The sequence below is a fragment of the Macaca nemestrina genome, chromosome 8, assembly GCF_043159975.1.
Source record: "Macaca nemestrina isolate mMacNem1 chromosome 8, mMacNem.hap1, whole genome shotgun sequence".
NCBI classification, from domain to species: Eukaryota; Metazoa; Chordata; class Mammalia; order Primates; family Cercopithecidae; genus Macaca; species Macaca nemestrina.
In genome coordinates this window covers 45,491,381-45,504,454 of record NC_092132.1, presented here as the reverse complement: position 1 = coordinate 45,504,454, position 13,074 = coordinate 45,491,381, and the positions used below count along the sequence as shown (strand labels likewise).

General features: G+C 39.0%; 1 protein-coding gene across 11 annotated transcripts in view; it reads right to left on the bottom strand.

Moving 5' to 3' along the window:
- The window catches only part of LOC105476133 (regulator of G protein signaling 22), a 177,310-nt gene that overhangs the window by 6,972 nt on the left and 157,264 nt on the right, over nucleotides 1-13,074 (bottom strand). For 10 of the 11 annotated variants that reach the window (XM_071067477.1, XM_071067478.1, XM_071067471.1 and 7 more), the window contains 4 exons: nucleotides 12,911-13,004; nucleotides 12,713-12,793; nucleotides 12,419-12,468; nucleotides 6,130-11,173 (listed from right to left, as the gene is read on the bottom strand). In XM_071067477.1, coding sequence (XP_070923578.1) covers nucleotides 12,464-12,468; nucleotides 12,713-12,793; nucleotides 12,911-13,004 — 180 coding nt within the window. In that variant the 3' untranslated portion in view covers nucleotides 6,130-11,173; nucleotides 12,419-12,463. Of the gene's footprint in view, nucleotides 1-6,129; nucleotides 11,174-12,418; nucleotides 12,469-12,712; nucleotides 12,794-12,910; nucleotides 13,005-13,074 lie in introns of those variants that run through there. The other variant, XR_011606381.1, reaches the window with a different exon arrangement.

Sequence of the window (13,074 nt, the reverse complement as noted above, 5' to 3'; positions counted from 1 at the left end):
TTATGTAAGGAAGTTGTCTCCTATACCTGAATGTTATATGAAAATGGGTATTATGTCATACTGGGGAACATTTCCCCTTCCTACTATTGTTAAATCCAAAACCTGCTGAAGTTCCAGTGAAGGCTGTGGTTAGGAATGAAAGGGTTGATGAGCTGAAGGTGAAAGTTTGGAGAAAAACTAGTTTGTCTGAACAGGCTTTATGTGAAGTTATTGCAAGAGTGGATTCCTCAAAGAAAGATGGGCTTGAACTCCTTTTCTCTCTCTGGCGTATGCTCTCTCACCATGTGCCTTCTGCCAACATTATGATGCAGCAAAAAGACCCCTTCAAGATGAGGCCCCTCAGTCTTGGACTTCCCACTCTGCAGAATCATGAGCCAAATAAATCTGTGTTCATTATAAGTGACCCAGTCTGTGGTGTTCCATTATACCAGCACAAAATCAACTAAGACAGAGGATATTGACGTAAATCAGAGCAGAGAATAAAAACAATATGATTATGATGCTTTGAAAAAGAATGAGTGGGCAACAAACACAGAGTAATCACAATTCATCTTCTAGGTAGGAACTGTGAAGACACGATGCTAGATACTGAATCTACTCCATGGGAAAAACTCCCTGTCCCTAGTTCTCTGAGGCCCTTGGCTTTACCTTCAGGGAAAATGCTTATCTATTGTTCTCTAAGCCAAGTTTGAGGTTAGCATTGAAGAGTGGGCCTCTTTGGGGACTGTACAAATTTTATTACCTGCATTTTGGTCATGTAAATTTGGGAGCCCTGTGATTATTTCAGAGATTGAAAAATTACACGTATTTTTATGCCAGGTTTGTGGTGTTGCTGGGAATACAATTCTATCACAATTTTAGTAATCTTCAAGTCTATTTACTACCAGTCAGTTCCATGTCAAAATCTCTTCTGGTCGTAGTTCTTAAGGCTGCGAAGTCTCTTATTTTTCACATTTGTGTTTAGCTCAGTTCTCTCTCTATTATTTAATGGTGGCTATTTTAAGGTAATCTAAAACAATAGGCTAGATTAGGATGGCAACACCTTTACTTTGACCTTTATTACCGGGCTACCATTGTCCAGATGAAAGGTCTTACTGAGAAACTTTTGTAAAAGGCAATGACCAAAGGCTCAGCTTTACAGGGAATAGTTGCAATTGTCTTTCCCAATTTTGAGGCTTCTAATTATTAGATTTTACACCAATTTTAACTGCAAGCCACAGTCAGAGAGTGTGCCTCCCTTGGTTGAGTTGTATTCTCTTCCATTTCTACTTGTAAACTGGTTAATGCTTGACTGATTTATCTTCATCGTATCTTGCTAAAAGCAGAAACGGGCAACCAACACACAAAAACACACCAACATTCTTATTTTTAACCTCTTCCTTTACAAAGCTATGGGCTTACTAGTCTCATGGTCTGCCTTCCAAATTATCACAAGTAACAGTTTCACCAAATATTTTGTCATAGTATTACAAAGGTCACCATCTTCACCTTTTTAAAATTTTTATTTTTAGAGACAGGATCTCACTTTGTCACCCAGGCTAGAGTACAGTGGCACAACCACAGTTCACTGCAGCCTCGACCTCCCAGGCTCAAGCAATCCTCCCACCTCAGCCACCCAAAGTAGCTGGGATTACAGGTGGTGCGCTACCATGCCTGGCTAGTTTTTTTATTATTATTATTTTTTGTAGAGACAGGTTTCACTATGTTGTCCAGGCTAGTCTTGAGTTCCTAGACTCAAGCAATCCTTCTGCCTCAGCCTCCCAAAGTGCTGGGATTAAAGGCATGAGCCATGACACCCAGTCTGGCCACCACCTTTCTAGCTTGCAATTATCTGTTGCCTTGCTGCCCACTGACTGACTGCTTAATCAATGCCACATATTTTAGGTTTTTGTTCTTCTGGTAGTTCCCTACTCCTGCAGGTAATTTTTGCATAGTTAAGGTATAGGATAAGCTGCTGTAACAAAAGGCACACAAATAAAGTGACTCAGACAAGAGAGGGATTTGTTTTTATCTCACATAGCAGTCCAGTGTGCGGCAGCTTTCTTTCATGAGGTCTTCCAGAGACCCAGGCTCCGTAATTCCTTAGATGCTCCATCTACTCCATCTACATATTGAAAGGCTGCCAGCCAGCATCATAATTATGACCCAGCTTACAGAAAGGGACAAGAGAGAAAATGGTTGGCGAGCATTTTCATTTATTTAAAAGTATTGAACGGATATCATACACTTCTCTTCACAACCCCTAAGCCTGAACTTGGTCAGATGACTGTATCTACCTGCGAGGTAGATTGGGAAATGACAGTTAACTCCAGTTAGGTCACCATGGGCACAACAAAAACTTGGGATTCCATTACTAAAAGGAGTAAGAGTAGAAAATATGTTGGGAAACACATTTTCTGTCACTGTTACAATGGTGGTAAGGAGGGAGAGTACCACTTACTATTATCATGTACTGTTGAATTTTTTTTTTTTTCTAGAACAGTAACTATTTTAGGGCCAGGCAATACCCTAAGTATTTGACTCTGTAAAAGGAAATAGTATAGAAGTTGAATTCTTTTTTTTTTTTTTTTGAGACAGAGTCTTGCTCTGTTGCCCAGGCTGGAGTGCAGTGGCACGATCTTGGCTCACTGCAACCTCCGCCTCCTGGTTGAAGCGATTCTCCTGCCTCAGCCTCCTGAGTAGCTGGGACTACAGGCATGAGCCACCACGCCCAGCTAATTTTTGTATTTTTAGTAGAGATGGGGTTTATGTTGGCCAGGATGGTTTCGATCTCCTGACCTCGTGATCCACCTGCCTTGGCCTCCCAAAGTGCTGGGATTATAGGCGTGAGCTACCACATCCAACTGAATTATTCTTCTCAGAAAAATTTGATCTAAGACTCTAATTCAAAATATAAAAATAAGTGCTCATTGAAAAATAGACCAAAACTCTATAGACAGTTATACATTAAAAAGCTTTAATGTTATAAACTCATAGAATCACATAATATTGAGCTAAAAAAGGACCCTGAGTTCTTTATAAAAAAAATAAAATAAACTGTGGCTTAAAGGGGTTAAATAAATGGCCCCAAATCAGAAAGGCAGCAACAGATCCAGGACCAGAATCAAATTTTTCTTTTCTTTTCTCTTTTTTCTTTTCTTTTTTCTTTTCTGAGACAGGGTCTTGCTCGGTCATCCATGCTGGAGTGCAGTGGCATGATCATAGCTCACTGTAACCCTGAACTCTTGGGCTTAAGTGATCCTCCCACCTCAGCCTCCAGAGTAGCTAGGACTTTAGGTACTCAACACTGCTCTTAGCTAATTTTTAAAATTTTTGTAGAGACAGCGTCTCACTATGTTGCCCAGGCTAGTCTCAAACTCCTGGGCTCAAGCTATCCTCCCACCTGGGCCTCCCAAAGTGCTGGGATTACAGGTGTGAGTCACGATGCCTGGTTCAGAACCAAATTCTACTGAATCATTGGATATATAGCATCTATTTTTTGAGGCAGAAATTTCACTGTAATTCTGGAGAGTATGCCAATTTAAGAAGAAAACGCAATTTTTTCCAGATTATGTACTATTAAGTAATTTTCAATTATATGACAAATGATGAACATACACATTTAAGAAGATAACATAAATTGGCCGGGCATGGTGGCTCACATCTGTAATCCCAACACTTTGGGAGGCCGACGTGGGCAGATCATGAGGTCAGAAGATCGAAACCGTCCTGGCTAACATGGTGAAACCCCATCTCTACTAAAAATACAAAAAATTAGCCTGGCATGGTGGCACACACCTGTAATCCCAACACTCGGGAGACTGAGGCAGGAGAGTCACTTGAACCCAAGGGGCAGAGGTTGCAGTGAGCCGAGATGACATCACTGCCCTCCAGCCTGGGGAACAGAGTGAGATTCCATCTCAAAAAAAAAAAAAAGAAAGAAAAAGAAATATAACATAAATTAATATATGGCTTTAATACTAAATTTGCTTATTTTTAAAAATTATATACAAGCTGAATCTGATCCAACTGGCCACATTACTTTTGGATTATTTCACCATTGTATTTATTTCAAAATATACTTATTTCACTGATGTTTGGTTGGTTTAAAAAAACTTCTTAAAACATACTTATTTACTTCAAATAATAATGTAAACACACAAAGTACGAGCTCAATTTACCCTGTTTTGAAGAATATAAGTTGATACAGTATACCTAGTACTTTCTGGGGTTGTCTTGTTGTTGTTGTTGTTGTTGTTTTGACAGGGTTTCCAGGCTGAAGTGCAGTGGCATGATCATGGCTCACTGTAACCTCGACCCCCCAGGCTCAAGCAATCCTCTCACTGCAGCCTCCTGAGTAATGGGGACTACAGGCATGTGCCACCATGCCAGGTAACTTTTTGTATTTTTTCTAGAGAAGATGTTTCACCTTGTTTCCCCAGTTGGTCTCCAACTCCTGGGCTCAAGCAATCCACCTGTCTTAGCTTCCCCAGAGTGCTGAGATTACAGGTGTGGGCCACTGCACCTAGCCTTGTCTGTTTTTAAATCCTAGGAACATTCCAAAAGGGAGCTGTCTTTCTTCAAGAGAATTTATAATATCAAGCAGCACATCATATGCAAAAATATGACACTATTATAATTTATTTGCTTATTTATTTATACACACCCAAATCAGATTTAAGGGCACTTTTAAGATTACCTAAAATATAGTTTATGTTACACTAAGTGTAAATAGAAAACTTATTTTAAGTTTTATTAATTCAACAAACATTGGCTGAGCATCTCTGTTAGGCATTATGTTTTCAAAGATTATGTAAAAGGAAATAAATTATTCAAGTGGCTTTAGTATAGATACTCACTAAAACAAATGAGTCATCACTGATTTAGAAGACACTGTTGGTAGTTTTACGGAGCTAGCAGGTATGATACTTTAAAAAGTATATGATATAGAATTAGAATCTAAAGATTCCATTATCATCAGAGATTTCAAAAAATACAACATAAAAATGTCCAAAAGTCCAAAGCAGTGGTTTTCAACTAAAGACGATGGTAGCAAAATATCTAAATATATTTTGAGTTGCCACAACTGGAGAGGTGCTACTGGCATAATGGGTAAGAGGTCGGGGACGTTGTTAAACATCCTACAATGCACAGCACAGCCCTCCACAATAAATAGTTATCTGGCCAAAAATGTTACTAGTGCTGAGGTTGAGATATGCCAGCCTAAAGTGATTTAATGTGATTCAAGAAGTATTAATTTATTATCTTAGAGACATAACACAGATATGAAAAATGATGTAGATAGGACAAAAGTTTCACACTTCACATAAAATTCCATATTACTATATATGTATAATTATAAAGACTATTAATGGCACTTTTTTATGAATAGCATTATATTGAACTTTCTTAGATGAGCAGTGATTTTTACCTTGCTGGAATTTTATAGTGGAGCTATTTCCTTCATCTTTTTCAACAAATATTTAACATACATCTATTTTAAATGTTCTATATAAGGTGATAGAATGGAAAGCCAAATAACAACTGTATTAGGGTATACACACATAAAATTTAAAAGTTACAATCATTGTGACTAACGCTGTATTACAGAACAGTGAACAAGACAGTGATAGGACAGAAGAGGATAACTTCTGTAGTTATTTGGGGCATCTGTAGTAAGGGAAGAATACCAAAGATAGCTTCCCAGAAGAACAAATGCCTGATCCGAATGTCTCAGAAGATAGTGTGTCCGGAATTGGTTCCTTCCGGTGAGTTCTTGGTCTTGCTGACTTCAAGAATGAAGCCGCGGACCCTCGCAGTGAGTGTTACAGTTCTTAAAGATGGTGTGTCTGGAGTTTGTTCCTTCAGATGTTCAGATGTGTCTGGAGTTTCTTTCTTCTCGTGGGTTTGTGGTCTCGCTGACTTCAGGAGTGAAGTTGCAGACCTTCGCAGTGAGTGTTACAGCTCTTAAAGGTGGCACGTCCAGAGTTGTTTGTTTCTCCTGGTGGGTTCGTGGTCTCGCTGACTTCAGGAATGAAGCCACAGACCCTCGTGGTGAGTGTTACAGCTCATAAAGGGAGTGAGGACCCAAAGAGTGAGCAGCAGTAAGATTTATTGTGAAGCGCGAAAGAACAAAGCTTCCACAGCATGGAAAGGGATCCAAGAGGGTAGCCACTGCTGGCTCAGGTGGCCAGCTTTTATTCCCTTATTTGGCCCCGCCCACATCTTGCTGATTGGTTCATTTTACAGAGAGCTGATTGGTCCATTTTGCAGCATGCTGATTGGTGCATTTACAATCCTTTAGCTAGAAACAGAGCACTGATTGGTGCATTTTTACAGAGTGCTGATTGGTGTGTTTACAATCCTTTAGCTAGACACAGAGCACTGACTGGTGCATTTTTACAGAGTGCTGATTGGTGCGTTTACAATCCTTTAGCTAGACACAGAGTGTTGATTGGTGCATTTACAATCCTTTAGGTAGACACAGAGCACTGATTGGTGCATTTACAATCCTTTAGCTAGACAGAGAGCACTGACTGCTGTGTTTTTACAGAGTGCTGATTGGTGCATATACAATCCTTTAGCTAGACAGAAAAGTTGTCCAAGTCCCCACTCGACCCAGGAAGTCCAGCTGGCTTCACCTCTCAATAGGGGGGCCTTATATGTATATCTTGCTAAATGAAGAACTTCTATTTTACTAATAACAGGTTTACTAATCATCTCAATGATGTATTTAGAGAAGGGAATTTCACAAGGTTTAGAAAGATCACTCAGGATGGTTGTAAAGTGGACAGGCAGGAGAAAGAGATACTAATTAGGACACATATCCAAGGTGATAAGGCTCTGGAATAAGACAGTCATCCAATAATGAAGGGGAAAAAGGAGAAGATGCATTGAAGAAATGTTAAGAAAAACTGGTAGAACTACAGATGATACTTCATGGGCACATTAATACAAGGAAATTGCCTCTGGTGGCATAAACTGGGATGAGCCCATGCTGTGGGATGCTTTTAGGGTAGGCTAAAAAGGAATATGTAAATATTTATGATACAAAATTACCATCAATTTAAAATGTATATATAACACAAAACTTTATTAAATTAACCTTTTTTTTTTTCTTTTTTTTGGAGACAGGGTCTTCCTCTGTCACCCAGGCTGGTGGGCAGTGGCATGATCATAGTTCACTGTAACCTCAAACTCCTGGGCTCAAGTGAGTCTCCTGCCTCAGCCTCCCAAATAGCTGGGACTACACACATGCACCACTACACCCAGCTAATATTTTCATTTTTTTGTAGATATGGGTTCTCACTATGTTGTCCAGGCTGGTCTTAAACTCCTAGCTTCAAGCAATCCTCCTGTCTTAGCCCCCCAAAGCACCTGGATTATAGGCATGAGCCACAATGCCTGGCCTCTTAATTTTATCTTAAGCACAAAACTGACTACAAAATACTTTAAAAATACAGGTATCAAACTTCAGGGCCCAAGTAAAGAATGTGGAGGTCATCATTACCATCCTCACAACAAGAAAAATGCCGAAAAAACTGAAAATCAACAACTCTTCTTGGATCCATCAAAGAATTATGGTAATAGAGCAAACTGCTGCCACTAAAACTGGAGATAGACGGGCAGATACAGACAATTACAGCTTAGTGGGAGCAGGAGCCTGCAGCTGTAGCCACTATCTGGAGGAATACTTGAAACTGTAATTAACAAATTTCTGGAGGCTTAGTGTCGACTAACTTGAGAATTAAAGATTCTGAGGAAGTCCAGTCTTGGGGCGCATCCATACTTTCTTGAGTTTTACCTACAGGAGGCCCATCAGGTTCTCCCGTGAAGACCAGAGAAAAATCCTCATCTGCTCTGGCAGAGGGAGGAATAAAGTCACCATTTTGAAACACACCAAGAGTTTTCTATTCTTAACAAGGCCTGACTCAAGGGAAACTATTTTACTGGAACCTAACAGAAGAGGGTTTTACCAAAGCCCTAACAACCTAGGGGAAGGGAAATAAATACCCAACTTAGTTTCAATAAAACACTGAGAACCTAATCATGGAACTATAAAATGCTTTCCCCTTCTCCCGCCCTACCACCACATCAATAGGTCTGTTGTATAATAACAGAGATTTTAGCTAAGAGAACTTCAAGTCTCAGGCACTGTATCAAAGAGTCTCTATGAAAAGCCCAAAACAACAGGGGAGAGAAAAACAAAGGCATAGAGGAAATTTCAGCCTCTAATGCCACCACTACAGCAAACAGTAAATACAGCCTAACTCCTAGCCAGAAAAACATGAAATTTTACACTTAAGACCTACTGACCTCATATCCATTTATCTAATACATCATGTCTTGCTTCCAAGAAAAAAATTACAAGGCATGCAAAAAGGCAAAAAACAGTCTGAAGAGACAAAGCAAGCATCAGAACCAGACTCAGATAAAGACAGAGTTATTGGAATTATCAGAATAGAAAGTTAAAATAACTATGCTTAACATGCTACAAGCTCTAATTTAAAAATTAGATAACATACAAGAACAGATGGGCAGTGTAAGCACAGAGAGGGAAAGTCTAAGAAAAAAATCAAATAGAAATGAAGAATGCTATTGATGGGGTCGTCAACAGACTACATACAGCTGAGGAAAAAATAACTGCACTTGAAGAGAGATCAATAAAAACTTCCAGAACTGAAATGCAAAGAGAAAATAGAATGAAGAAGACAGAATAGAATATCCAAGAACTGTGGGACAAAAAAGGTGGGGGGGAGGGTAAATATATATAATAGAAATACCAGAAGGAAAAGAAAGAAAGGAAGAGAATAAATATTTGAAGTAATAATGACTAAGGATTTTCCAAAATTAATGATAGACACCAAACCACAGATCCAGGAAGTTTTGAGAACACCAAGTAGGATAATGCCAAAAAAATCTATACCTAGGAATAGCATATTTCTATTTGCAGAAAATCAAAGACAAAGAGAAAACCTTCAAAGAAGCCAGAGGGTAGCAGTGGAAACAATACCTATAGAGGAGCAAAGATAAGAATTACATCTGATTTATCTTCAGAAACCATGCAAGCAAGAGGAGAGTAGAGTGAAATATTTTAAGTGTTGAAAGGAAAAAAAAAAATCCCACTAACCTAGAATTCTGTGTTCTATGAAATTATCATTTAAAAGTAAAGGAGAAATAAAGACTTTTTAAGGCAAACAAAATCAAAGGAATTTGTTTCCAGTAGATCTGCCTTGCAAGGAATGTTAAAAGTAGTTCTTCAGAGAGAAGGAAAATTATATAGGTCAGAAATGCAGACCTATAAAAAGAAAGAAAAAGCATCAGAAAAGGAATAAAGGAAAAAGGTAAAATAATATGTTTTATTTTTTTCATTCTTAACTGATCTAACAGATAACAGTTTGTTCAAAATAGTAATAGCAACAATGTGTTCAGTGAATATAGCTTATGGATAAGAGAAATGAATGACAACATTGCGATAAGGGGGAGGAGGGAGAGATTGGGAACACTCTGTTATAAGGTACTTGCACTACCCTTGAAGCACTATCGTGTCATTTGAAGGTGGACTTTTATTAGTAGTAAATATAAATTGCAAACTCTAGGGCAATGAATAAGAAAAATTTAGAAGGTATAATTGATATGCTAAGAGAGGAGAGAAAATGGAATCATATAAAATGCTCAATTAAAACCAGAGAAGACAGCACAAGAGTAGAAGTCAGAAGAAAAGGAAACTTCATGGCCACTACACTACAGGGTATGTGGCACTGTAGGAGCACAGGAAACTACAGGGTTCCAATGATTATAAAACAAACAAACAAACACTACTGAAAGCCCACTGCTTTAGAAGAAAAAAATGATCTCTGAAGTAGATCTCCTAATAGTTTACCCATTTAAAATATCTAACTCTTCAGATAATCTGGAGTGGCAGTTTCTGCTTTGAAAATGCTTTCTGGGATTATACAAAACTGGAAGTCCAGGGCTTCCAATGTGGTGATCTAGGTCATACCTCAGAGCTCTTGAGTCACAAGGCTCCCAGATGATTCTCCCAGGTCATTTCTTACACACTCTCCTTTTCTTCCAGGAAAAGTATAGGAGGGTATATGTCTGGGTTCTCTTTGCCACAATATAGTTCCAGTTAATAAGGTGGCTTTTACCTTTTGACACTCTTTTCTTGCTGCCATAACAGTTTATTTCGAACAGTGGTTTATGGCACATTGCATCAGAATCACTTCAGGTGTCTGTTAAAGAGTGAGATTCCTGGGTCCAGCCCAAGAACTACTGAATGCGACACTCAGGGAGGGGGCTTGGGAATGCACGTTGCTAGCAAATGTCACAAGTAAGTCTTAAGCACACTATAGTCTGAGAACCACTGCTTTAATATATAGTTCCTGGCAGGGCATGGTGGCTTATGCCTGTAATCCCATCACTTTGGAAAGCCTAGGCAGGCAGATCCCTTGATGTCAGGAGTTTGAGACCAGCCTGGCCGACGTGGCAAAACCCTGTCTCTACTAAAATACAAAAATTAGCCAGGCGTGATGGCACATGCCTGTAGTCCCAGCTACTCGGGAGGCTGAGGCAGGAGAATCGCTTGAACCCAGGGGGCAGAGGTTGCAGTGAGCCAAGATCGTGTTAATGTACTCCAGCCTGGGCAACAGAGTGAGACACCAATTCTACTACTACTACTACTACTACTACTACTACTACTACTACTACTACTACTACTACTACTAACAACATAGTTCCTTTAGAGTTGGGGATGGGGTAGGGAAGGCTCTTCTTTTATGTTTTGGGTCAATTTACCACTTGGAATATTTGTCCCCTAATCACCTGCTGAATACATCTGTTAACCAAATACAGTAAATGCTCAAGGAATATTTGTTGAAAGGTGACTTGAGGAACATAGCATTATACTTCCTTAATGACTGTGATAAGCAAAACATTTTGGTTCTTCAAACCTAGATAGTAGTTGTTTTATTCTAAATAAGTTAAACAATTCTTATAGTCTTGTATGTCATGTGTACAGAATAGCTATAATTTTAAAACTGCAAGAGTAAGACAAGCCAAATTTTCTTTATTTATCCATCTGGATAATTGAGAATCAAACTTTATTTAGATGTTAGGCTTGTTCTGATACAGACCTTCAAAAAAACAAATCACTGGAGCTTCTCATGTCAGCAAAATCTGGTTTAAAGAATTCCTGCAAAGTAAAAATAAATGGATGAAAATATAAACATCTATATAAAAAATATAAATGCAAAACAACAAAAAACTTTCATAGAGTTTCTTGATATGCTTTGGCTGTGTCCCCATCGAAATCTCGTTTTGTAGTTCCCATAATTCCCACATGTCATGGGAGGGACCCAGTGGGAGGTAACTGAATCATGGGGGTGGTTACCCTCAGGCTGTTCTCATGATAGTGAGTGAGTTCACATGAGATCTGATGGTTTTATAAGGGTCTTTCCCCACTTTTGCTTGGCACTTCTGTCTCCTGCTGCCTCTTGAAGAAGGACATGTTTGCTTCCCCTTCAGCCATGATTGTAAGTTTCCTGAGGTTTCCCCAGCCACATGGAACTGTGAGTCAATTAAACCTCTTTCCTTTATAAATTACCCAATCTCAGGTATTTCTTCATAGCAGCATGAGAACGGAATAATACAGCTGTCATAGGGATCAAAAAGTGAGCAGGAGTGTCAGCAAATGTTAGGGGGACTATGAGGCTGGCCTGAGGGGTGGAGAAATGGGCAAAAGAATGTAGAGGCTAGGGTAAACTAGAAGAGAAAAACAATGAGTAGCCTAAGAACATTAAGGCCTACTCATCAAACCTCCCAAGAACCAGAAAACTAAGGATGTTAAGAAACCAAAAAGCTAATCTACAAGGCAAAAGATAAAAGAAACAGGACATTTAACTCGGTTCTTCAAGTATTAGGTCAATGAATTACACGTTGTACTACATTATACTACTAGACTACTTTGTAAGGCTTTCTTAAACTCTAACACTAGTATCCAATCAAAACTGTATAATCACCTCAGAATCTGCATGGGAGAAGGGCCCTCAATTTTTAGTGTTTTTGTTGTTGTTGTTGTTGTTGTTTTGGGTTTTTTTTTTGTTTTTTGTTGTTTTTTTAAATTTTAAGCTCCTTCTAATATTCCCAGCTTAGAAAATCTTGGGAAAACTGAACTACAGCCCATTCTTCCATATATGTTCTTTGCAGAAGAGAACAGACAAGGAGTAAATAAAAGCAATACATGGTTACTCTCCAGAGGCCTTACTTCTTAGGAGACTGTGCCATTCAAAAGGGAGGCAAGGCTTTCCTCCCCATCGATTTATTAGTGGGACATGTTATATGTGTGGTATGCTGTGTGTATGTGCATGCGTGCATGTACATGAATGAGTGTATTAAGAGGACATGTGTGGGACCAACCAACATTCAGACTATGACATACCTTGAGCCTATCAGCAGCAGGATGGAAACACTCACATGAATGCTGTCACTCTGGAAAAGACATGAAGTTTTATGTATATATGTTAGTCTTTCCTCCGTAGCAGAGGAGAGGAATCGAGACAGAGAGAAGCAGGATTCACACACATGGAGAAATTCTCCTGAGTTGGGGGGCAGAACAGGGTGGAGGGGTCGGTCCTCCCCGCTTCCTCCCTGTACATTCTGAATGGCCAGGTGAGAGGCAGAACTCCAACAAAAAGAAAGAACGAACTGAAGATAGACTACACTGGGAACTCACTCTGGCTGCTGTGGGCAGACATATTCTTTTTCAAAGACATAGTTGAAGCACTAGCCTTAAAATTTGTGAGAGGTTGCAAGCCTGCATGAAAATAAAAGAGATAAGAAAAACAGTAAAGTAAATATTGGCAAAGTCTTCTAAAATTAATCTGTGATAAAAGACAAAAAAGTAACCTTGTAGGCAAAAAGCAAAAATTACCCGCAAACAACTTTTTTTCTAGTTCTTCTTGGATCTTAAGAAGAATTCTCTCCTGTTCTAAGGCTTCTATATACTTTGAGTAGCACCAGGTTGGCTAAAAAAACAATTTTCAAAGTTAATTCTGAAATGTTTGCCTTAGGAAATAAACTGAAGGTAAGATGTCT